The sequence below is a fragment of the Balaenoptera physalus genome, assembly GCF_965194825.1.
Source record: "Balaenoptera physalus genome assembly, chromosome: 4".
NCBI lineage: Eukaryota > Metazoa > Chordata > Mammalia > Artiodactyla > Balaenopteridae > Balaenoptera > Balaenoptera physalus.
Genome location: NC_138891.1, coordinates 116,868,571 through 116,896,503, shown reverse-complemented (window position 1 = coordinate 116,896,503; position 27,933 = coordinate 116,868,571). Strand labels below are relative to the sequence as shown.

Sequence of the window (27,933 nt, the reverse complement as noted above, 5' to 3'; positions counted from 1 at the left end):
TGTCTATTCATCCCTATGTAGACAAATGAGATGGAGTAGAAATGATCCCAGAGGTTTATTTCAACTCCCTGCATTTAGAGAACTAGTTAGTTACAGGCATAGGGTATTACAATATTTATGAGAAGAAAATAAATTTTCTGTTTTACTAATTGTTATTTTTTCTCTCTCTTTTTCTCTTTCACAGACCACCACTATGCACTTATAATTTTGTACTTAAAGAAAGTGAGGAAATATTTCTCAGTCCAAATACGTGCGCACCAAATGAAATATAAAATGCCTTCTTCTATCAAATATAACAACTTGTTTGTGAATTAAAGAACTTGTAAATGGAAACAACGCAATTAGTATTTCTTTCAGAATGCATTGTTCAATCTGAAATTCAGATATTTCTACTTCTTGAATAAATTTTTAAGAATCAAAAATATAGAATATTTTAAAATGCATATGCTAAAGCATTCTGAATATATTTTAAAAGCTATTTATTTCTGTTTACCTTAATCAAATGTTTCTCATTGAATGTTTCCCTTAATTACTTAGTATTAATAGATAATATGTCTTTAGAAAAAGAGAGAAGCTTATTGCTTCAACACTGTCTAAATAGTATCATTCTCCACTCAGAATGCAGTAATAAATGAATTTTTTAAAAATCTGTAAATTTATCATTTTGAGAATTCACTTGGATTAATGTAAATCTTGTAAACATAAATACACCTTCTGTTTAGTGAGCTATTTGGCATTTTGTAATGCTTTGTAAATAAAGGCTTTGTTTCTGTGGAGGACAATAATCTATGGGCCTGAAATCCTTAATGTCAGATCTGGGGTCTGCCATTTACTAATGGTGTGATCTTGAGTAACAAAATTTACCTCACCATGTTGCAGTTACCTAAGAATTTTTGTGAAGATTGATTCAACACTTTGACTAGTGTCTGCCCATAGTGATAATAATAATAAAAATAATAACAGCTAACGCTTACATACATCACTGTATTCTTGGCATAGTTTGATACTTTATATACATCAATTCATTTAATCCCTACAAAAGCCCTATGAGATTGGCCTTGTTATCTCTACTGATGAAGAAATAGAGGCAAAGAAATGTTAACTAATTTACCCAGGATTGGGTAGTTGTGTCCTTATATGATTATGGCCCACTCTAATGGACTCATTTTAATTTAATCACCTCTTTAAAGACCCTGTCTCTAAATATATTCACATTCTGAGGTACTGGGAGTTAGGGATTTAGCATATGAATTTTGGGGGGAAAAAGTTCATCTCATAATACCTTCTATCACTCATTAGCTCCACAATGATGACCTTTGTATAATGACATTTGAAGGTGAATTGGGACCATTATTGGTGCCTACCTGGAAAACACTGATGTGTAAGACCCTTGATGTATATTATATGTGTGTTCCAGGCAGAAACAAGTAGAAGGCTCTTCACATTTTGCTTAGGGATTTAAGCAGTGCTGCCTGCACCTCTACTGTCTGTCAGTCCTTCTTAAAAATAGCTCCTTCAGTTTCTGCCTCAGCCCTTCACTCTACAGGCCTCTGACTCCAAGCAATAGATACCTTCTCTCTCCTCTCTGTCACTTAGGCATTTGCTCACAAACTTCCCACATTCTTAAACAAAACCACGAACACTTATGTAATTTCACTTTTCCAATCCCCCTCAAGTAGTTTGTCAGATATCCCCAGAAATTTTGAATCTCAGTTTGTGACATTTAAAATTAAATAAAATGCATCAGAGGTATGTTCCTAGGGGCAGAAATCCTGCTCCAGTATTTGTGACTGCTTAGGGCCTCTGGGTAGCAGAGAAACAGTACCCGACTTGTCCCACAGCGTATTAAATTAGGGCCCTGTAACCATCGTAAGAAAACTTCCTTGTCATAAGTGATGGAATCTTTCACGGATAAGTTGAAGATATAAACTTATGAAATGTTTATAGGTTTTCCTATTGCATTACCTTCACCAGTGTCCTAATACCCTCTACTTTTTTAAAGATGAACAATGAAAGGAAAGCTTTGGAGCCTGTCTTGAGGGTGAGGGAAGTAAACTCCTCTGATCCACAAGTCTTCAAGCAATATTTTTAATCATTTTTGTTTTTTTCCAAATTTGTAGAAATCATAGATCAAAAATAGTAGTAAGAGGAAAAAAATTAACTGTTCGAAGGACTGTGATGAAGCACAGGTATTTTTACAGCAATTATCTAGGACAACAGAAGGAACAGATAGCTGTTACGCACAAAATGCGTTACACCAGGCTGCTTTGAAGACACGCTGCTCTGGATCAGATACAGAAAGCTACAGAGAGATGAACTGTTTAAGTTCTTTATCCTTCAGGATGCCTACTTGGCATGGGTCATAGACTCGAACTCAACATTGTCGTTCAAAGTCCTCTCAACAACATATAGTGTATTTTTAAGTTAATTTGAGGATTTATCTAAATAACATGTTCCATATTTTACTGATGTGCCCTCTTTGTGTTTCCACTGAATAATAAACATCTTATTAAAAAAATAAATCACCAACAAAGCAACATATCATACTTTGTTACACACAATAGTTGACTGAAATAAGTGGACATAATCAAAGGGCAACTAGATTTTGTTTGTTTTAACAAACTACAATTTTAAAAGATTGCATCATTCAGATAAGTTGCAATACCGATCTAATTTACTGGATAATTGTTTAATTGTGTGTGTGTGCCCATTATTGACAAGGCACAATTATGTAAGCTTACAGTCAGCTGTAATCATAAAAGTGTTGTCGCAAGTCATAACATTTATGGTCTATGCATTAATCCTGTTTTTTCTAATAATAATAGTAGCAAGTACTTAATGAGTAATTACTATATGCCAGTCTGTGTTTTAAGTCTTTGATTTGCAATATTTCATTTAGTTCTTACAAATGCCCTATCAGGTATGTTATTTTATCACCTTCAGTGACTAAGGGGAGAAATAGAAAAAAAAATCCTTCAGACTATTACTTTCAATACTTGAAAGATATATTTGTTGTGTTTTGATAGTTATCTATTGGGTATTATTAGGCATCCTGTAAATGTTTGTGAATGGGTGAAGAGGAAGTCAAATCCTCCGGATGAAAAGCACAGGACAAAGGGGGAAGCCTGGCCCTGAGAAACTGTGACGTGGCCAGTGAGTGCCTGCCAATAGCCATGAAGCTTGCTACATGGGAACATCCCAGCAAGTCATCAGACACATGTGCTGGTTTTCTGGTCTGTGCTTTCAGGATCTTAGGATGAAGACGCTGCTAAAAGTTACCAAATACCTGAATCCTTCCCCAAGATAATATAACCTGCCTCTCCAAGTGGCATAAACAGAATTGTCAGAGGACATTAGGGGATGACATTGGAGTTATGAAATGTAGGACCTCAGTGCACAGATAGCATTTTCATTCATAATTTCTTTTTTCCTATGAACATGTGGCACATGAAAAAAGAAGGATATATGGGAGGTGAACAGCTGGTTATGCAGATGGTGTTGATGAGTTGAATTTGGATTTCTGTACCATGGCTTGAGTTTCTGGAATGTGAGGCTCTTGGCTGGGGGTAGGATTATATATCTCCCAGGGACATGGAAGAATGTTTGCATGTAGGCTAGCAGTCATGATTAAAGTGCTTTAAATGGAACATAATATTGCAGAAAGTGTTTGAAGATTCAAAGCAACAGATCATTCACCCAGATTCACTAGGACCCTTTGAAAACTCTTCCAGATTTCCTATTGATCCCCATCAGCACCTTCCAGCTCTTAACTCAGGTTTACCCTTGCACCTTCCTTCACACTTGGGCCCTTTCTTGGCCTTTTCCATGGTTAACTTGTTATCTCTCCCAAACTCACTCCTTCCTTCGCTTTTGCCTCCTCCTCTGTTTCCCAAAGATGCTATTTCATGTCTCTGTTACGGCATAGGGTATTATAACTCTTTGCTTACTTGTTCATATCCATCTCTAGAATGGGATCTTCCTGAGAGTAAGGAATTTTGTGTTATATATACATTTTTGTATTTTCAGGGTCTAGATGAATGCCTGGTTTGTTTCAGGGGCTCCATAAACATCTGTTGAATGATAAATGCAAAATTAAATAAATGAAGCAGTTAAGTTTCTTTTTGGCTTAGCTGGGTAAGAGTGGGCAGACACCAATGATTGCTGGCTACTTAGAAGAACAAAATGTTTCAAGTGGTTCTGGTTAGAGATCAGAGAGCCCTCACGAAGATTATTTAAGATTATCTTTGTCTTACATTCTTTTCTAAGAATGTAGTAAAACCAGATTTGATTTTAATATTAGTCGATGTTAGTCAAGACAATTATAGTATTTAAGAATAATTTGCATTTAAAATTAAATTTAAAAGTTCTTTTACATATATTGTTAAAGTACTAAAATAGTAACATTCTAAACACAGATGAATTATAAATTTTAGGTTTTTCCTTAATAACTCTCTGGGAAAAGAAACAATCTGAGGGTTAAAAAAAAAAGTATACTGCAGGCATAGATCTTGAAATCATTGGAACTTTGTCAGTGGAACCTGTCCTAAGTTTTCAAAGGATTTTTTACTCTGTAATATTTATTAGTGTTGTGTTTATCTTTAACACTTGGTAGGAGAGATGTTTAATTAGGAAAATGTCTATGGAAAAAGCTTTTTCAAGATAAGCGTTGTCAAAATGAATGAAGAGTGAAGAACTAGAAAGTGGGTTTACTCCTAGCAGAATACTCTTTAAGTGGGGGATATGGGATGAGAAAGAGAGAGAGTGACAAAGAGACTCAGAATTTATTAAGAGTACATATTATTTTAATGATTAAAGTAAATGTATTCTCAGAACCATGTGACCTGGGTCACTTCCCACAAGAAACTTTCCTTCTAAATGCCAAGATACGGTTTCTGTTAAATAATGAGTTACTGAACATAGGGACTATCTTATTTCAACCTTATTTTCCCACGCCTGTACCAAAAAACACTTGATCAATATTTATAGATTTGTATATAGGCACAGTCTTTCACATATGGTAAATAAAAATTATTTGAAAGACACCCCAGTGTTAGGGTGCTGGCAACCAACAGTGCTGGATTCACCCTTATCTCCCTTCCCATTGAATGAGTCAAGGAAATACACAGAATCTAGGTTTGAAAATCTCTGCTATCTAGGAAAACTGTTCACAATCTTCCAAACTTCAGGAGGAAATTATAATAATCAAAGCCAAATAGGACACTGAGGCAGATAGTTGAGCTGAGAATAAGGAGGAAGAGGTTGACCCACTTGCTCTGTGATTCCATTTCACTTTCCAACTAGAGGTATATGGTTGTTTATCTACTGGGAAGTAATTACTTTCTGAGAGCAAGAACATTTTCACACTCTCCTCCATTATTTCACTTTCCAGTCATCAGGAGCCCACAAGTCCAGGAAAATTATGCTGTTAGAAACAAATATAGACAGGCAATGATGGTTTGCCACCTGTGGTAAATTTTTTTCTTCAGTAATGGCCCGTAATTTGTTCAAATCTCCCTGTAACCATTCCTGTAGATAAGCCCCTCAAACCCTCACTGTAGGCTTGAACATATGTCTTAATTTGGACACTGGTACAATAACGAAATGTGACGCAAGCTGAGTCCTGAAAAGTACCTGATACCATTGGATCCCAGAGACCTCAGTGGAAATGCCCAAGCTCGTCTCCTGGAAGGATGAGACACCAAATGGAGGAGAACTGAAACACCCCAGCCAACAACTGCCATCGAAAGGACTGACCACAGACACAGAGACTGGCAGAGCTGGCCCAGACCTGAAGAAACACACAACCAACCCACGAAGTCATGAACTCTAAATAAAGTGGTGGCTGTTTTAAAACACTGTTTTGGGACAGTTTGTTATACAGCAAAAGTTAAGCAATATTCTTTCTGAAACTTGAAATACATAGAACATGGATGACAGCAAGAAAAACTGTGTATTTTATATATATAATTGTTAGACAACAAACAAAATATAATATGTATCTTACAGAAGAATGTTATATAGGATACTTTAGTATAACATATTACAATAAAATATATTACCACCATCTGCAAACAATGTTGTGAGTTCTCCTTTCCAAAGTTATTAGATGATAATGCTGTCTACAAACAAAACACAATAAACTACCCTCATAGCAAATAAGAATGTAGTAGAGTGGTAGGATATCAAAGAATACACAGAAATTAATAACTTCCCTATATTATTAGCTAGAAAACATTGAAAATACAATTATAAAAGAGATCTACTTCACATTTGCAATAAAGTATAGTATACCTAGTTTATTATTTTTTATAAAACATTGATTTTTATGTTTATAAACCTATCAATTATAGAAAAATGGAAAACTAAGTAAAAGTAAAATTTAAAATCATAAAATCTTATTCCTCTGAGCATTTTTCTTAATTTCTTTCTCTCTCCCCACTTCACTGATTGACTCCAAACATGTATCTCTGTATAAAAGGGTACATTGAAAGATTTTTTAGATCATATTTGTCAGTAACTTAGAAATTCCTGAGACATTTCCTTACTTGCAAGCTAACAAATTTCTCTGCTATAGTTTTATGGATGCTGGCTGAAGATATATGATTTCTGACTCAGAGAAAAAAATAACCTCACAATAGCATAGGCAGAGTATCCAACTCTGACAGCTCCAGCTCTCACAGGGCAACACAAAGTGGGCCAAGTGATGCGTGAACACTGCAGTGCAGGAGAGCAACCCAAGCTTAGGGACGCTGATGCACTTCACGTGCAGAACTCTTCCCCAGAGGGAGACATTAACTGTATTATACTGTAGAGTAAACAAATCTTTCCTTTGCTCCGGAAGGAGACACTGGTTTATATTCTAAGGCAGTTTTCTTTATAGACATCCTCAAAGACAGTCAAGAACTAGGAGGTCAGTGCTTGCAAACTGGGCAGAAACGAAAGAGACCCCAAAATTGTATCTACATTCCCCCCACCACCGCCTAGAAAATCCTGTTTTTTAAAAAAAGAAAAACAAGTTTTTAAAATACATAACACTATGCCTTTAATGTGCTATCATATTCTGAAATGGTATTAAAAATTAATTTCTGAGTCTAGAAGATTAACATGAACTTGATTTTATTTAGTACCACTCTAAATAGTAATAATTGTAATAACTATGAGATATTAACTTTATAGTATTAAGAAAAAAATAACAATATATTGTGAGGTGACGTACAAATAACGCCAGTCATCATTTCTAGTTGTAATAGTGTAGCGATTAGTTTCTGCTGTAAAATTGATAGACAAAAAAGAAAAAGAGATTAGAATAAATGAATTCAATGGTAAATTTTCAAATGTAGGTGGGGCAAGAGGAATTGGTTTCTGATTAAAAAAAAAAGAGAATCTCAACAGAAATGCCCATGAAACACGATCCCTTCATGGTGAGAACTGCCAGAATATCAGAACACCTAAATCAGTGAGAACTCTGTAGAGTCCTGTATGTACCAACTGCTATGGTTTAGGAGCGATCAAAGTTAAACTCAACATGGAACACCCACATTCAAGGCTACCAAGCTAAAGCTAAGGAATCTAGTCCATGGGTGGCTCTGCATCTGATCCAAAAGAGCCTGGGAATGGGGTTATTTTTGAAACATTTTATCAAGATTGTAAATATACTCTGCCCACTTCCTCTGGGTTTTACCAGATTGAGTGCATCTATTTTTAAGTGTGGAATGAACATGCAAACTACGTGTTTAGGCATAAAACACTGTGATGAATACATGTATAGGGGAAAACAATACAATGTCTCTATCACTGTCACTATATTTTCTCCCTGAAATCTCATCTTGCAAAATAAGCTACAGAAGGAAATTGGTCATCCCTCAGGACTTCATGTCTTAAGCATTTCTGAATGCATTTCACAGAATCAGAGTGTCTGGGGTTCTGACTCTGCTGGAGGATGTGGTGCTGGAGAGTGGTTTCGAATCCAAGCCTGGGCAATAGTCTTCCTGAGTTCAGATCTTGGATCTGCCACTTCCCATCTGGGTGCTTTTCACCTGACTACTTAAGCACCTGTGTCTCCATTTCCTTAGCTGAGAAGTGGTGGTATTAATTATACTTTCTTCACAGGGTTGGTGTGCGGATTAAATAATTATAATGTCTAGAACATGATGACAGAATTCACAGAGATATAGTAATTGTTATAACTGTTATCGTTATGTATGGTAGAGACCAGAAGCAGGACACTGGTCATTGGTGTCAGCTACTTCAGGAGTTACAGAGCAGCCATGATGCATGGGCATTATATGTCAGGGTAAGACTGTGCTCTGACGTCATTGGAAGCTGCCCATTTGGCTTGCTTGTGAGCCAAAGGGTCTCAATTTGAATATTGCTTGAAAATTTTATTTTATTAAGACTTTTTAAAAGAGCAGTTTAAGCTTCACAGCAAAGTTGAGAGGAAGGTACAGAGATTTCCCATATGCCCCCTGCTCACATACTAACAGAGCCGCCCACATTACCAACATTCCCCATGGAGTGGAACATGTGCTGAATCTACACTGTAGTTGCTGAATCTACACTGACACATCATAGTCACCCAAAGCCTGTAGCTTACATTATGGTTCATTCTTAGCGTTGTATATTCTATGGGTTTGGATAAATTCCATAGTTGTACTTTTACAGAATGCCATATAGTTGGAATCATACAGTATGTAGCCTTTTCAGATTGGCTTTTTCACTTAGTAATATGCATTTAAGTTTCCTCCATGTGTTTTCATAGCTTGGTAACTCATTTCTTTTTAGTGCTGAAAAAATATTCCATTATCTGGATAGATCACAGTTTATTTATCCATTCACCTACTGAAGGACATCTTGGTTGCTTCCAAGTTTTGGCGATTATGAATAAAACTGTTGTAAACATCCACGTGTAGGTTTTTGTGTAGACATAAGTTTTCAGTTCCTTTGAGTAAATATCAAGGAGCAGAATTGTCAGATCATATGGTAAGAGTGTGTTTAGCTTTATAAGAAACCATCAGACTGTCTTCCAAAGTGCTGTACCAATTTGCGTTGCTACCAGCAACGAATGAGAGTTCCTGTGGCTACACATCCCCACCAGCATTTGGTGCTATCAGTGTCCTGGATGTGGGCCATTCTAATAGATGTACAGTAGGATCTAACTTTCGTTTTGATTTACATTTCCCTGATGACATATGAGGTTGAGCATTTTTTAACATGCTTATTCGTCATCCTTATATCTTCTTTGGTGAGGTGTCTGTTAAGGTTTGGGTTTTTTTCCCATTTTTCAATAGGGTTGTTTATTTTCTTATTGTTGAGTTTTAAGAGTTCTTTGTATATTTTGTATAAGTCCTTTATCAGATGTGTTTCTCCCAGTCTGTGGTTTATTTTCTCATTCTCTTGGCATTGTCTGTTGAAGAGCAGAGTTTTTAATTTTAATGAAGTCCGGCTTATCAATTACTGTTTTCATGGATCATACTTTTGGAGTTGTCTTATCTAAGAAGCAATGGCCATGATAAAGGTCATCTAGGTTTTCTTCTATGTTATCTTCTAGGAGTTTAATAGCTTTGCATTTTACATTTAGGTCCATGATCCATTTTGAGTTAATTTTTGTGAAGGGTAGGGTCTTTGTCTAAATTCATTCTTTCGTATATTGATGTCCGATTGTTCCAGCACTGTTGTTGAAAAAGTGACCTTTGCTCCCTGTACTGCCTTTGCTCCTTTATCCTGTATTTATGTGGGTCTGTTTCTGGGGTGTCTGTTCTGTTCCATCAATCTAGTTGGCTATCCTTTTGCTGCACCATCTTGATTACTGTAGCTTTAGAGTAAGTCTTACAGTTGGATAATGTCAGTCCTCCAACTTTGTTCATCTCCTTCAATTTTGTGCTAGCTATCTCCTGAAACATTTTTTAGAGAGTGTATCTCTGAAGACTTACTTTTGCAGCTTTAAAATATTTGTAAACATTCAAGAGTTCCTCATGCATCTCCTTGAAAGGAGTGAGGTTACTGTGTACTTAACAACGAGGCTTCCTCAAGTATGCTAGGTATTTGGAATATAAAAAGGGAGAAATTTGAATTCCTAGACTCAAGGAAGTTATATTCTATTAGAAAAGCGACCTGGTTAAACATACGTTGTCATACCCTGTGATTATTGCGGAAATAATGATTACTCCGAGGGCTGGTGTGGAGCAGACGCTGAGTATCAGCTGCAGTGGAGGTTAGGGAAGGCTTGACTGATGATTAAGTTGGTTCCTGATGGATGTTCAGGGATTAGCTCATGCAAAGAGAGACCTATAGAGGAGAATGTAGCTTGGTACAGTTGTAGAGTATGAGGCAAGAAGGGAGAACAGATGTTATACAGCTGGGTCAGATTATATGAAGTTTTGTATGTCATAGAAAAGGAGTTATTCTAGTCAGGAATTATTTAAGATTATCAGGTAACAATAGGGCATGAGCATACTTGTGTTATTAAAAAGACATATCTCTCATATGCCTTATTGCAGAGGACATTACCAACCCCTCTGCTGGAGCCCTGAACATACCGAGGTAGGAATAATAAAAGGAGATGTTAGGTAAGCAAGGGAAATAAAAGATGGAGGGATTCAGCACAGTGATTCATTGGAGTTTTGTCACAACAGCCTGGAAAGAGCAAAGGAAAAGTTCATGTGTTGTGTAGATGTGGCCCTCTAACGTGACATAATTTTCTTCATCCCCTCTCTAATACATGCTGCGACCCCTTTTGAGTTCCAAAGGGAAAACCCAGTTGGAGTTCTGTTAAATGTCCTCAAATGGAGTGAGTAAAAACATAAGAGAAACAATTAAGGATTGCTATATACCATCCACCTGAAAACTGTATGGGTTTTATTTTGAAAGACCATATTATAGTCTTTCTTTCTGGCAATAGCAGGGACTTGAAGAACATGGCAGATTTAATTGATCTACATAATAGAGATAAAATCTGAATGGGACCTGCTATTTGAAGTACTACTAGTAGTGATGGTTTGAAAATCCATGCCTGCCAAACATAGAGGTCCAAAATGAGTTAGATCAATACTCTCTAGGCCCAAATTGCATCACATCTTGGCAATTCCTTCTCCAGAATAAGGCAGAATAAGGGTATTTTTTGTTTGCTCAGTTTTTTTTTTTTAAGAGATCATGGTAAGTGTCTTAAATGTTATTTTTATTTTCTCTTTCTTCCTAGGAAAAAAATCACTGACTAATAACTATATGTATCTACTTATGTCCCTGGGTGGGGAAAGGGAGGGTATTAGAGATCTCCCAAATTTTCCCATTGAGAAGATCCAGTTTTTCATGTGAGCAAACTTGAACGTATAAATTGAATATAGAAGTTACGCTGTGGATAAAAGTCAAACATCTACTTATAAAATTTATTAATTATACATATTATGTAAGATGATATGCTGATATAGAAATTCTCACTTTTCATGAAACAATTTACCCAAACTCTTCAGATGTATTTTTTTACATAAATATCTTTTTTTTAATCAATTAAGCCCTCTTTAAAGTTATCTTACAGGGTTTTGTAGGCCATAGTTTTCCTGTCTAAGTTGTCTGAGTTACAGAACTTTTGGAATCTGTATATAGTGTTACAGGGAATTTCCTATTGCTTGTTTAAGGGTTTCTCTCTCAATATGATACAGAATAAAAATGCACTAAAAGGACATAGATCCAGAGTTCCCTGCTGTAGAGACAAAACTATTACCAATTTCTTGTATATCCCAGATATCTCGTACCTGGAGTTAAACTATTCATTTTAAGTAATCACGTAGTGCCATGTTTAATTGCAATTTTGATGTTACACTATTAGGATTGATTATTAAGTCTTTGATAAAATTATTTTACTCGTCTTTTGACTCTGAGGGGTCTAAAAATTCTTCTAAATCAGGGTAAAGAAGCCACGCCTTTTATGTCCACAGGACCAGTCTTTGGATATGGACTGTCCCTGAAAAGGGGCTGTGAACTTGGATGAGATCATTTTATTCATCTGGGGGCATTATTGCAAGGAGTCAGCTGTCAACACTCCCAGGAGCTAGAAGAATGATGCCGTAGTCCTGAAGATGGCATCGGGGTGGCAGAGCATATAGCCTTGGTGAGCAGACCCAGAGCATGGGGGATGGAGGTGGTTAGGCATTTAGTGTTTGGCCATCTGTCCACACAGTCTGCTGCTGGCCTCTCCTTCGTCCATTCCTGCATGACACATTTAGGACAACAAGCTCACTTCTGCTGCTTTATCGTACTTGGAGTGCAAAAATCCTCCATGAGTCTCCCCTTGGCTCCTTCCGCCTAGACACCCTTGTTGCTGTTTTCTTTCTGGGACCTTTACATCTCCTGGGATATTTCTAGAGAACTGCTCCTAGATCTCTACTGTTCATCAAGGGGCCCCTCCTTTCCCCTCATCTCAACCATGGGGAGAGAGTGTAGAGGTATGGACAGTGGATTTTTTCCTTATCTGGGGACAAGCTTTCTTCTTTCACATGTATACAAGTCTTTCTCACTCAGCAAAATACTTCTCTCCACCAGTTGCATGATGCTTCTAAATTGTCCCTAAGGCTCAGGCTTCTAGAAGTCAAAAGACAGAAAGAATTGCAGGTTTTTATTCCTTTCCATGAAATTCTTCCTTCTTCTTTGCTATTTCTCTAAATCAGTGAGACCAGAATAGCTTTGCTCCTAGAACTGGGGAAGAAGACCTCAGAAAATACTGGAAATAAAAAAGAACCCCCAAAATTGATATCACAAAACATTACAGTCTTTCTTTGCAATTGTTTATTTATATCATCTCTCTCCTACATTAGACCAAGAGCATTTGAAAGCCAGAAGATATGTACTAGTCATCATTCCATTACTGATGTTTACTGATTAACTGATTCTTCAATCTGGAGGTGATATTCATAGTTACAGTAACATAGATGACAACTTAAGCTGTTAAGTTCTATGATATGTGCCACTGACACCTTGATCTATAATGAAATTTAACTAATTTTTTTAAAAGAAACAGAAAAGTGGTTTATAAATGTTAGAAATATATCCATTAAGTAAATTAAATAACGAGAGAAGTTTAAACCTTCATCTCCCTGGAACATCTATCTAATCAGAACTATCCATTATCCAAAATTTCCATATATGCAAAATATTATTAAAATATCTCAAAATACGTTCAGGTTTTATTTCTTTTTAATACTATTATGAGTTGGATTCTAAAGGGTATAAGGTCGTTTTACCCGTAAAACACACAACACATTGTCACAAGAGGGCAGCATTTTAACATGAATTGTTCCTCAATCTATAGTCAATCCTTGAAATTTTAAGGTTACTTTAATCCACATAACTAAATAATGATAAAACAATACAAAGCATTCAAGCAGCTTTTTGCGTTATGCATGTTGTTTTGCATTACTACTATGAAAAATATTTAAAATCCAAGGAAAACAAGAGCTGAACTGTCTCATGTAGAAAGATGGGTTTATGTAGGTTGTATCTTTTAAATGTCAACAGTAGGTCAGTGGCTGAGTTGAATGCATTAAAATTTCATGTGATCAAAGGTGAAATTCTCCTCTGAGCTATCCAAAATTCTAACCCAGCAAGGGCAAGCTGGAAGCATCCAGACTGATATATTACCCAAGGGCAAATGAACGTCATTGGATGTATGTTTCTAATTTTTAACCTCTTAAAGCGTCTAAAGACACAATGCCATTTGGATATATTGATAAAGAGTAAATTGTAAGATGTCTTGGTGTATGGCTCAGATCATCTGCGTCAGCATCTCTCCCTGTCTGTCTGCCCCTGTCCTAAGCTGAACAGTTACCTCTCTCAAAGTCAATGTTCTTTCCAGGAGCAGCCCACAGTGTTATAAATGTCCACCTTACCCTCTCTTGCTCCAATTTGGGTTTCTTATGGAATTGGAAACTCTCCCAGCCAACTGTGGTTTCACAGCCTCCAAGTGATTATGATTGAGAACTACTGGCAGCTGCTGGCAGGGAGCAGCAAAGGCCAAATGCCCCTGCGTAGTTTAAAGACTGCATCCGGTTTTCAGCCTTAACATTGGGTTGGCCAAAAAGTTCATTTGGTGTGAAGTAAAAATAAAAGACACATTTTTCATTTTCACCAAGAACTTTATTGAACAACATATTCGTTAACCAAACGAACTTTCTGGCCAACCCAATACCCCTCTCCTATCCACAGTCTCATCCCCTGCCACTAACACACACTTATCTGTAGCCTATATCCCTCTCCTTGTCTCTAGAATCAATCCTGGGGATTAAAAGAGCTCACATTCAAAGTTTTATTTCTGCATCACCTCTGACAGTTATGGAGTTTTCCAATTAAGATCTTAGGTTACCCCATTTATTTCCAGACTCATGTTCTTTCTCTCTACCACTGTCTACCTCATAATTACCTCGATAATCTGGCAAGTAAGTTTCTGGCCCCTCAGAATCCATATTCCTGAGCTCCTGTTTTGGTAATTGGCTTAGTAGTCCAGTCATTCTCACTGCCTGAAAGCCCCAGCAGACAGCCTTCTGCTTTGGCTTCTTCTAAATTTTTCAATTATAAACCTTCCTAGGGCCTAATTTTATTCTAAAACTGGATCTCCGCTTTTCTTGCAAGTTTCACTCAACCTAAAGGCCTAATCTCTTTCTGAATTTCAAGTACTGACTATTCTAAATGTCCTTTTGTGGGTAATATACTCTTTCATCTTAGACACCATTGCCAATCCATTTACCTTGAATGTAATTGAAATAGTTGAATCTGTATTATCTCCCAGTAGCGAGGACCTTCTTTACCAAACCCTGAAGGGGGCTGGGGGTGTCTGTCTAATAGCATGTGACCCACTCCTTGTGTGGACTTTATGTCAGAGCTAGGCCCTTCCCTCTTTACCCAGCTTGGTTCCCAGTAACTAGATTTGCCTCACAAATTTCCAAGATAACACTCACAAGTCAGCACAGTTCCTGGGGTTAATACAAACTGTGAAATAAGCCTGGTTTACATACGGAATTAAAGTGTAAAGGGGCAGGAAAGAATTGTTTTTTCTTTCCTGATAGATCTTTAATTGTTCAACTATACTCACTGGTTTGTGAGTTTTGAAAGTTTCTTTTGTTTTTCTAATTAATTTTTACTGGAGTATAGTTGCTTTACAGTGTTGTGTTAGTTTGTACTGTACAGCAAAGTGAATCAGCTTTATGTATACGTATATGAACATTTCTTTTTTAATTAGTGAAGAACTATTCTTCCCCTTAATTTGCCTTTTTTTGGGTTGCAAGTGGACATTGTAGATGGTCTTTAGAATTTAATACCAGGGGCTTTCCTGGTGGCACAGTGGTTAGGAATCTGCCTGCCAATGCAGGGGACACGGGTTCGAGCCCTGGTCTGGGAAGATCCCACATGCTGCGGAGCAACTAGGCCCGTGAGCCACAACTACTGAGCCCGCACGCTGCAACTACTGAAGCCCATGCTCTCTAGGGCCTGCGCACCACAACTACTGAAGCCTGTGTGCCTAGATCCTGTGCTCCGCAACAAGAGAAGTCACCGCAATGAGAAGCCTGCACACCGCAATGAAGAGTAGCCCCCGCTCGCCACAACTAGAGAAACCCAGCGTGTAGCAATAAAGACCCAACACAAGCCAAAAACAAAATAGATTAAAAAATTAATTAATTAATTAATTAAAAAGAATTTGATACAACTAAGCACTCTTGAAAGAGTCTGGGTATTGCTCTAGGACTCCAGATAAAACATCCGTTCATTGAGAGGAAACTAAATTATGTCACTATTTATACCCTTTTAAAATTTGTTTAACTATGTATTTAAAAAAAATCATAAAATAAGAGACAGAATAAACTACAAAGACCAGTTGTCGGGTGATGTGGTATAATTATAAATTTATATGTTTTTTATTTGAATATGGATGACACTGCCTAGGGCAAAAAAACAAACCAGTCAACTTTTTGTCAGGCTGTTAGGTTTTAAAGCCTAGGTCAGGACCCAAATATTTTGGGATCACAGATGTAGAGAAGTTGTCTTCCCCTTGATCCCCTAGGTTAGGCTGTGGGTAGGGAAGAGAAAAGACAGAGGAGAAGAAGCACAGATAGCAATTTCTAAGATAGCTTAGAAATTGATGGTGAGAACCTCTCCTCACTTCAGATTGAAACTGGTATTGGGGGGTGACTGTTGGAAATGGATTTGGAGAATCCAAGAAGAGTGGTTAAAAACAAGATCCTAAAGTTCCCCTGTACCAGCTCCTGTAGGAGCAGGAGAAATGTCTGCACTGTGGTGGAATCAGATCGGCCTGAGAAGCCTCTCTGTGACCCTATCCTGGACATTGCTCTCAAGAAAAAAGTGAGGTGCTTAGTCAAATTAGTGCACTTTGTGCAGCAGGTGGAATGACAAGGGAGCTTCATCATGAGCCTGTGGACCTGATATCAGAAATATGTGTTCCACAGACCTGGCAGATCTGAAGAGGTCTTACGGTTGTCCTTGGAACAAAGTGGACACAGCAGTGATCTTCATGGACAAATGACTAAAGACCCAATAAGAGTAAGTCTATCTTGATGGTTAACTTTGGTGCTACTTCCCACCCACTGCAAAATCTCAACAATACAGAAAACCCCTCCGTGGTCCTTGGAACCTAGATGCAATTCTGGGGAGAAGATGAAGGGGAATGTGAAGTGACAATTAAATTTTGCCGTCTAGTGGCTGTGCACATGACATGTACATGCATCAGCCACTGTCATCCATTTGGTGGCAATTTACAGCAATTCTCAGCCTTGTCACCAGCAGAAAATAACTTTCTAGTATAAAGTGACACTTGCCTTCATAAATTTAAAAAATGATGGGAAACATTACACACCTGTCAAGCCAGATGTAAACATAGAGCAACTATGTTCTTTACCCCTAAATACTGATACCATATACACAGCTAATCTTTATGTGAGATAGAGTGGAATTTATTTAAACTAGTAAGATTTAAAAATCTACATTTTACCTCCCGATGATAAAAATCATAGTAACTCATCAATTTTCAATCTAAAATATAAATATTTCAATGCATTTTGGGCTTCATTAAACTTACTTTATATCAGGGAAGAAACTCATTAAACTCTTTGGAAAAACTAAAAGTGAAACCTTAAAATATAAATTATGTGGGAACTTGGATAGTATATCAGCAAAATATCATGTAAAATTGCATTGAAAAATTTTCATCTGTACATAATAAAGCATTTACTCTAATCACTACAGTCCACTTTAGTCTCAAACTATTAGAACAAATCTGATTAAAGATGAAGAGAATTAATGACAATAGTTTAAAATATATATATTATGTATGTTATGAACTTGGCTAGCTTTTTAAAATTTATCTCTATTTTATCATTCAAAGCCTTGTGCCCCATTAATCAGCATTTTATGAATTGAATGTAATTAGATAAACTTATTTATCAATTTATGACTGAAGGATTTTTAGACAAGCAAACTCCAAGAGAAGTACTTATAAATTAAATATTTTAAAAAGGCATTGATAGTACATTTTTAACACTTGAAGATCAGACAAGCAAACTCCAAGAGAAGTACTTATAAATTAAATATTTTAAAAAGGCATTGACAGTACATTTTTAACACCTGAAGATTATTAACCTAAAAATTAAACCATTTCTATATGACATGGTATAGTAATTTCCTGTGTATTAGCAGAATTTCAGCCTAAATTTTAAAAGCAGTTGGGAATTTCATAGAATAATGTAGTTCTGTTGTTGGAACTTTACATTCATTTTTGATTCTAGACCGAGTGTACTTCTCTTTCTGTCTTCAAACAAACAGCAAAATTACCTGGGTAATTTTCAGCTACACTCCTGAGTCTAGCATGCAACTGAAAATATAGTCAGTTGTCAATAAATATTGGTTAAATAAATGGATATACTGTAGTTGCAAAGTAACTAAGTGGTCATGTTTATAGTCAAAACTGGCTTTCACATATAAAAGAAAATTGAGTTTGGAGAAAATTAATGAAGTACATATGTTTGAATAAGGCAGAGCCAGATTGCACAGTGGAATCACTGGGGAGTTGACAACAAAAAAAATTAGAAGTCTGGGTGTTACTCCTTAAGACACTAATTCAGCTCTTACAGATATTTTAAAAATTTTAAGCAAATCTACTGTGGTTTGAAAATCACTGGATTAAAGTGATGAAAAAGGCATATGATGTGACAATGAACATTCCAGTCAATTTAGAGAAATTATATTCCATTGCAGAATTTAATTGGTATATTTTCCTCTGTATTCTTCATATTGGAAAATTTCTCTTGACCTGTCTTCAAGTTTACTGATATTGTCTTCTGCCATCTCTGGTAAGCCTATCAAGTAAAATTTTCATATCAGATATTGTATTTCTCAGTTTTAGAATTTCTATTTCCTCATTTCTCCGTTTTTATTTCTCACCTGAAATTCCCCATATATTCATATGTATGACCACCCGTTCCTTTAATCTTGAACATACTTATAATAGCTAATTTAAAGTCCTTGTCTTCAAATTCCAACATGTACTCCATCTCAACGTCTCTTTCCATTGTCTGCTTTTTTTAATGTGTCATATTTTCCTGTTTCTTTTTATGTCTAGCTATTTTTAATAATATACTAGATTTTGTGGTTGATACAGTGTAGAGACTCTGGGTTCTGTTATTTTCCTTTGAAGAGTGACCTTCTTCTAGTATTATGCATCTATCTGTACTCAAACATCAAATTTTCATTCCTTTGTGGTGGGTAGTAATTGAAATCTCTGCTCTAATTCCCCAGCTATTGCTTTCTGCTGGGGTCTAATGGAGTTTCATCTATGGGTGTGTAATTTAGGGGTCACCCATAATCTGAATGGTGTTTATTTGCATAGTTCAGATCTTCACTATCTGTGACATTCTCCTCTGTGACTTTCAATTGTATGGGATTCTCTCCCACCCCACTCAATTTCCCAGCCCTTCTTTTCTTTTAGCCTGGAACTCGGTACTTATTACTTATTCCTCAAGTTAGAAAAACTTTACTGCTTCATATAGTCATCCAGTTCTTCAGAGACTGCAGAGTGTCATCAGATACAAAACTGAATTAATGCAAACTTAACTAATGCTGTCATCTTCTTTCATACTCTGATATCTCTACCTATTTACTTTTTCATTCTATGATATCAAATGTCTTTCAAATGTTTTGATCTGAGTTTATATTTTTTCCTCTGCATTTGAGTTAGTCAGGTATGAGCTACTACCACATCGTTGTAATTTAAACTTTTGTACATCATATTTTGAAAAGACCTCTCTATATTTAAAGAAATTTCCAAGTTGTAAATCCCTCTGTAAACAGAATCAAGGCTTGAAGTTCCAATATCCCATGTAGGCAGATGTGCATATAAAATTTAGGCTCAGCTAATCAGATATACCCATACATTTGAAAGTAAGAACAGTGATAAAAGGTATTATTTGCAGGTATCATTTTAGTTGATGCAGGCAAGGACAACAATAATCAACTTTCACCAAAAAAATCTGCCTTCAGTGATGGTTTTTCTGTGGATAAGTGGTTAACTTCATGGTATAGAAGTGGAACTGGTGTTGTGGTAATCATTGATTCTGATAATATTCTGGTTTTGTCTTTGTTTTTGGCCCTGCTACTTATTATACAATCAATCCCTCATATACGATTTGATTCTAGCCTTCTGTTTTCCAGTTTAAACTGGATTTTTATGGGTAAAATTCTCATCTTTGAATGAAAGGAATAGTTTTGGTCAACATTAGAAATGACAAAGGAAAATAAGGAAATATCGCATCTTATAACATTATGTTAATGAAACGTTGAAAATTCAACAATCCTTTTTTCTAAAAAATAGGAAGTTTCTACTGTTTCTCAACATCTTCAATTCCATATCATTAAATGAAATTTCTACTTCATGAAGAATTTCCAGAAATGTGTGATACTTAATAGCATCCAGATCATTGCGGGGCGGGGAGGGGGGGGAATGAATAGAAGTTTGAAAGAGGTAGCACTGTGCAGTAACCTAGTTGGGACACAGGTGTGTGCATGGAGCTCTAATACTTTCTATTATGGCATTTATAAAATAAAAGTTAGGTTCCTGTGAACTTGCTAATTAGTAGACATTTCATTAACCTAAACAGTTAAGGTTTCCTATAGATAGATTGCATCTATTCTCATCTTTAACCTTTCCTTAATGTTCCCTAATTATAGATTTCACTGATTCTTAATACCCAAGGAACAGTAGTGGTTTATAAAGTTATGTTCTAATTCGTTTTTTACTAATATGTGAAGTGATTTTTGTCTTTCATTCCACCTCTAGAGCTAATTATGCATTTTAGGTTAACGGAAATTCCTGATCACGCTATCACTGATTTAAACTTTACAATGAACTCATTATTTCCGTGTATTACTAGCCTGTATTATGGTGATATGTGGCTAATGAGTTCTCAAAATGTTGTCCGCAAGGTTAAAGAGTACCTCAAATAAATGCCAACATTAGTTTATTTGTGTGAATTTTCAAAGAAAGATTTCTTTTTAAACCCAAAGGACACTAATGAAGTTAGGATATAAGCACTCTGGTTAATACAATTTAAAAAGTTAAAGTAGATTATTTCATTCTTTTCCTCTTACTCTGATGGTTATATAATTTTTTAAAACAGTGAAAATGTTTAATTTGTAAAGGCTGTCTAGTGTCTGTTTAATTCAAAGGGTTAACCTACTCAGTTTGGCTGGTTGTTGAAATTTGAGCAACATTTCTTTCTTTTGTTTAATATAATTATTGACCAGTCCAGGTCTCCAGAGTTACTGGTATATACAAGATCATATAAACAGTCATTAGACACATATATAAGGCAGACAGCTTTCTGTAGCAACCTTTGTTCTTGTATTATAAATCCTATGCACCTGGACATTGATTCCTTCAATTTCTAAATTTTGAAATACAAGTGGAAGCACTGTATAGTTACAATAGCATATAATTTAAATTATGTAAAACTTTTGATTTTGAAGAAAATTCTTCTAAACTGTATATAAATAGCATATGGAACCTATAAATAGTTATCTATAGATGAGTAGGTAAAGATATCCATGAATAAAACAAAGTTTGGCAAAGTGCTTTTTTTCTATATCTAATAACTTTATGTTGAAGCATTTCCAGAAATAATGCTACAGGGCACTGATCATGAGGTACGGGCAGGAGACAAACGATGGGGTGGAGGTGAAAATGAGAAAAAAATAGAAATAGGCCTTTAAGTGGACAAATTTGTATAAGAAAAATATCAGATGGAAGGTAACTTCGAAACTTGACTTTACCAGGTAGAACTTTCTGAATGTACCACAGAATATGGACCATCTGTTTATGTATATCATGCCAGTGCAACGAGCAGTAAAGACTACTTACTGGACTCTTGAAAGTGACTGATAGTGGATAACTTATTTATATTTATGTTAAAAGCAAGAACCTTGATGTTTAGGGGGTGTGATGACTTCCTGAAAATTCCCCCCCCCAGATTTTCTAGGGGTGTCTAGTTGGCAAAAGCTCAACTCCAAACAGCTACCTCCGTCAAAGTGTATAGGACATTTATAGTTGGATTTTTAGCAAGTTTCAAGTTCTACTATTCTTACATGTTTATAAGAGGAATGCCTGCCAGGTTAAAATATTAAATGGTAAAATTAATTGGATTTTACAAGTGAAAAGCTAGGCTACCACAGTTCTTCCTTTGTAATGATTGATTTTCATTAAGTCTCTTCATTCATGCCCTTGTAGGTGAAATAACACTCTTGGGACCTTCTTGTGAGACCCATGGCCACCAATATAATTGTGATGTATAACTAATTAGCCCACCTGCAGGGGGCTGGTTAAACTAAATTGAAAGTAATCTCCTAATTGGCATATCCTAATATGCCATAAAAATCTAATAACAGCATTTGTAAGAGTATAAGCTTAAAAATATTTTTATCAAATTTTACAGAATACTAAATATACAATTTGGTCTCTTGTTTTCAAGTTTGATAGTGTGAATGTGCTGACGTACAACAGTTGCTTAATAAGCAAATTTATGCAAAAGCTCTGGGACAGGTCCAGCTCTATGTAAAGTTGACGCTTGTGTTCAGTTTTTCTCCCTTAGAGGTAACCCACATATCAAAAGATATATGGGCTGTGGGTAAAGCTTCCCAAGACTGCTGGTGGGAAATACGCCTTGCATAAGTAAACCTCAGTAGCCTGCATTTCCCATTGGTTTCACAGGCAACAAATGCAGCATTGCAGGTCATCTATCTCCACACGCTTTTGTACATAGCACGACCAAGGAACATGCCTGGTTAAGATGCGTCCAGGTTACAGGACGTATTTATTTGTTATTCTCACTGTTGAATTCAGTAAATCAAGTGTTGATAATAATAAGAATCAATAAATAAGCAGAATCTTAACAACTTTACCTCATCAAGGCAAGTAAAGTTTAGGGTCTAAACCCAAGTTAGATCACTGAAACACACAACTATAGATAAGGGCACTCAAAGGCACAAAACAAGGTTATCAACATTCAGTAGTATTTTCTATACATTTAGTAATTTTAGCAGTGGAAGGTGTAGCCCAGAAAAATCAATAGATTTGGAACTGTTGAACAGGCATGAATAGCACCAGCATTTTGAATCTATTCAGATTTGGATTAAGCAGGAGTCTAGGTAGCCTCTTTATCTTACACTAACCCTTTATTATTGCCTTTTGATCTATGGACTCTCCCATTTCAGTGTTCTCTAGATGGTTGTAGGTATGGCTGCCCTTGGTGTTGGTAGAAAATGGTGCCATATATAAGCAAGACTGTACAGGCCAGAGTCTACATCACCTCATTCAGTGGGCCCTATATTTTGTTGCTCAAGATGGCAAGGTGACATTATACGAAGCAGTAGTTGGGAAGTTAATGTAAGATGCTTCTGTAACAACTGATAGAATGATGGAATCAAATGGGAACAAGTGAAGATACAGGAAAGATGATCAGACAATTCATGATCTGTAGAGGTAATAATTATCTAGGAGTTGTGATCTTGCAACTGTGCTTTTATGGGGGTTCTTATCATAAAAAAGACCTTGTTTCTATTTGTGATGGAGCTATAGTGCCTATTTCCCATGAAGTTCCCATAGTATTATCTAATAATGAAAGAATTAATGATAGCATTGAAGTGCCCATTGCGACTTCAACAAAGGAAGGATATTTGCTAAATTCTGATTACCTGAAATGAGGGTTGACATTCTTCCTTCCCTTATGGCTTCCTCTTGAAATGTCAGCTTCCTGAGAAACTGGAATCTCATAAGTCCTAGAATTCTCTATTGCTGCATAATGAAGATCACCTGTTATCAAATGAGATAAAATTTTACATTATAACAACATGTAATTTCTTGTTAATCTCTCAACACAGGAGGCATTGGTATGCCTTGAATGCTTCTGCAGTTATTATGGACTAAGCTTGGGTCATGATTTTCTGGCTATTTTTCATGAAAGACAATATTTAGTTTGGGAAATATTATTTTAATATGTGATGTGAATAATAAGAACCATTTATGAGAGTCTTTCAGTCATTTTAATTATCAAATCTGGTGTAACCATGAGGCATTGTTAGAAGCCTTTACTGACAACACTATAACATAGAGATATCTATCTATGATTGGGCAGGATTTTAGCCTTTCTCCTAGATTTCTGGGTTGGGGAGCTGAGGATATGTATTACTTTTGCATGTCCTTCCAAATAACCCGAACATATGCTTTCCATAGGCTTGCATTTGGAAACAGTTGATGAAGGAAATCATTAGAATTTCTACACTTGGGAAGATTTCTCCATTTTTTCATAAATGCAATGGTAATTGTCCCAGACCAATGCCTTATTTTTGAAATTATAAATTTTGGATATTGACTAAAAAGTGTAGTTCCCTAAAGCAATAATGTTTGACTCAGGTGAACTGTGTTTTATGCTAAAGTTGTACAGACTCTGGATCACCTTTCACTCCTCTGATGGTCCTTTGTTTTCTAAGTTTCAGGGCAATATTAAAGTCTCTCCCCTACAGACAACCATGAATCAGATAGTTTGTTTAATTATTCTGTTTATTAGAAACACATACTGCAAACTCAGCATCTAAGATGTGACAGCCACTGAAAAAGCATCAATTTAATCTTCACAGTATTCATAACTAAATTTATACTCATGTTATTGATGCTCATAATATTTAATCTTGTACATACAATGATAAAACACGGTATATGTGGTAGAGAACAGGTTAGGCACCCTTGGTAAACCTATACCTCAGCTGGTGTTAGCAAAAATACCTGGGTATAATAGCAAACCTGCCAGCCAAAAGTGTTGAGCAGTTTTTCAGACTGAAATGTGTGTTAATTCAGGAGCAATATAAGTAGAGATCAGTTAAAAGATCAAGTATTTGATTATAAGTTTTACTTAGGTTTCTACTAAGAAGGAAATATAACACTCCAATAATTTTCTCCTTACTTCTCTGGTTATTACTTCTCAATCTTTTGTGAAAGCTACCACCAGCCACTGGGTCATCCACCTCTAGCCATGGGTCATACTCAGCATCTTTTCCTCTACTCCAATGCACACTTGTCCTCCATAGCCCATCTCTTCCAACTCTTTAACCTCTATAACCCTTTCCTTCTATCTCCACTGATGGTACCTGATTTCAGAATCTCATGTCGTTGGAAGTTTTGTCTCCTCTCTAAGTCTTCCACACTGCTGTGTGAGTGCTCTAAGACACACATCTAAGCGTGCCATTCTTTTACATCAAGTTCTTCTAGGTCTTCCTGTAGCCACAAGGAAGAAGTCCAAATAGCTTAGCGTTTTATATAGACCCTATTGTGATAAAATATAATTCTCTTTATAGCTTTCTCTCCTGCTTTTCCTTTCATACCATTTTCTTCAACCATATTGAGCTAATGAACTTTCCTATATGTTCTCATGCCTTCTCTCATCTCCAAGCTTCCTTGGCCTACAGGGATGTCCTTTCTCTACACTCATATCCATATAATCCTCTATTTCTATTTATTTCTAATTTTTTTGTTTTTTCTTCTGGTCACAGCACGTTAACAGCACTTTCAAGAAGTTTTCCTTGATATTCCCAATCTGAATTGGGTATGTGCTCATCAGCTTCTGGAGACTTACCATTCTGCATTTTACTTTCTTGTCAGTATTTTAGGCTGGAAACTAGCTTCTTATAGGCAGGGGCCAGGATTTCTTCTTATTTTTACAGTGCCTAACATAGGGTCTACTGTCATAAATACACCGTGGGGCCATAATTCCTGAGGAAATATACAGATTGCAGGGACACATAAAGGCTTGGAATAAGCAAAAAAATGTGATAAATTGGAGGGATCAATGAATTTGGCATCTGTGTAATGAAAAGCAAGAGTAGAAGAGGTCATAGGGGATACTTGGAGCACTGGGAAAGTATAGTTGGAAAGCAAGAAATTGATCCTAGGTGCTTAGAGATGAAGTTCAGAAAGAAATACTTGAAGATGTAGCTCGGGGAATGGAGTGGGTAACAGAGCCAAGTAACCACAGTCAGTGCTAAGAATACAGTCAAGAACCTGCATTGGGGGAGAGGGCATGTGACATAGGATAAACAGAATTCAGGATTAAATGGAAGACTAAGCAAGAGGCTGATGGTCTATGGATGACAGACATAAAAGGTGTAGAGATGCCACAATCTTCAAAGAAGATGTTTTCAGGAGGAAGAAGGAATGTCTGGAATGTGATAAAAGAGAGTTACATTGTAATGTGATCTGAGAACCCACTAGAGGTAAAGGTGTTGATGGTAATCCCCACTTTACTCACTGACAATAGATTTTTAAATCTTAAAAGTTGCATTTAAAGACAATCAATTTCATCCAAGCTGTAAGGGTCTGCTCAGCTGTGGACAGACATTACTGATACCTGATAACGTTATTACTTATTAAATAATGTTATATTGTTTCCCTTTACTGCATTTGTCTTTCTTGTTATTGAATTATCATATCTGCTGGCTTCAGAAATGTCTTTTCCCAACACTATTCAATCATCTTTTCTCCTTTGTCAAAACTTTTAAGTCTCAGGGTCTCCAAGAGAATGTTCTAGACAAGCCTAATCAGTTTCCAGTCACTGATCCCCCATTATGAGCTCATCCTTAGAGGCTTTCCCTTCCCCTTCTCAATTTAACATAGATTTCAAATATGCTTTCCAGTAAAATGGAGTTGTTTATATGGTTTTATATTTCTTCCTGTTGCCTTTATAAGCATTTATCCATATTGACATTGATTTCTATGAGGCCATGAACTATTCAAGGTAAAGAAAATGGTACAAGATGGCTAATCTTTATCAAGAGCCAGGCACTAAGCGTTCTATAAGCACCAACTAGTATAATACTCACCAGCTCACGAAAGAGGCACAGATTGATGCATAGGTAAAACTAACGAGACATAGAGAGGTAAGGGAACTTTCCCCCAAATCACACGGCTGCTAAGGGGGATGAGCTAGAATTTGAATCCAGAGCCCATGCTTTTAACCATCATTTGTACTTCTTTCATAAATTAAACTCTACTAGTTGATGACTTCAGGTCTCAACTATGCCACTGATTATATGGATGTCATTACAACTTACTCTGTATAACTCAATTCCCTTCTCTGTAAAATGGTAAAGTCAGTGTATACCTCATAGATTTATTGTAATTATTGCATGAAATAACAAATAAAGGCTTTAGAAGGAACTGGAAGATGGTAAGTTTTTATTTTCTTAATAGTATATCAGTGCTGTGTGTGGTGGATGTTAAGTATGTTTTGGCTCAAAGAATGAAATGTTAATGCTTAATAATGTTCAACATATTATTAATATAAAGGTAATAAATGTAATTTGTTGTTGACTAATATTCATTTTGCTTTTTATTTATTTATTGGCCAGTGTATGCACTTCTTAAGTTTGGTAGACAAATTTTTTTTTTCCACATCTTTATTGGAGTATAATTGCTTTACAATGGTGTGTTAGTTTCTGCTCTATAACAGAGTGAATCAGCTGTACATATACATATATCCCCATATCCCCTCCCTCTTGCATCTCCCTCCCACCCTCCCTATCCCACCCTTCTAGGTGGTCACAAAGTACAGAGCTGATCTCCCTGTGCTATGTGGCTGCTTCCCACTAGCTATCTATTTTACATTTGGTAGTGTATATATGTCCATGCCACTCTCTCACTTCATCCCAGCTTACCCTTCCCCCTCCCCATGTCCTCAAGTCCATTCTCTATGTCTGTGTCTTTATTCCTGTCCTGCCCCTAGGTTCTTCAGAAACATTTTTTTTTTTTTATAGATTCCATATATATGTGTTAGCACACGGTATTTGTTTTTCTCTTTCTGACTGACTTCACTCTGTATGACAGACTCTAGGTCCATTCACCTCACTACAAATAACTCAATTTCGTTTCTTTCTATGGCTGAGTAATATTCCATTGTATATATGTGCCACATCTTCTTTATCCATTCATCTGTCGATGGACACTTAGGTTGCTGTCATGTCCTGGCTATTGTAAATAGAGCTGCAATGAACATTGTGGTGCATGACTCTTTTGAATTTTGAATGATTTTCTCAGGGTATATGCCCAATAGTGGGATTGCTGGGTCATATGGTAGTTCTATTTTTAGTTTTTTAAGGAACCTCCATACTGTTCTCCATAGTGGCTGTATCAATTTACATTCCCACCAACAGTGCAAGAGGGTCCCCTTTTTTCCACACTGTGTCTGGTAGATGAATTCTTAAAGGCATCTTATTTTATACTTTCCTTAGTAAATACTAAATTCTATCATGCAAGAGAAACTTTTGTTATTGTTGGTAAAATCGTTTAATATTCAATTTTATTCCCTGTGTGGTGGTTCTGACTTAACTGGTGTTTTAAATAAA

At 36.3% G+C, this 27,933-nt stretch overlaps 1 protein-coding gene across 6 annotated transcripts in view; it reads left to right on the top strand.

Moving 5' to 3' along the window:
- Positions 1–27,933, top strand: part of LIPI (lipase I) — a 100,104-nt gene extending 72,171 nt beyond the window's left edge. For all 6 annotated transcript variants that reach the window (XM_082460479.1, XM_082460480.1, XM_082460478.1 and 3 more), the window contains one exon: positions 185–27,933. In XM_082460479.1, coding sequence (XP_082316605.1) covers positions 185–272 — 88 coding nt within the window. In that variant the 3' untranslated portion in view covers positions 273–27,933. The remainder of the gene's footprint in view (positions 1–184) is intronic.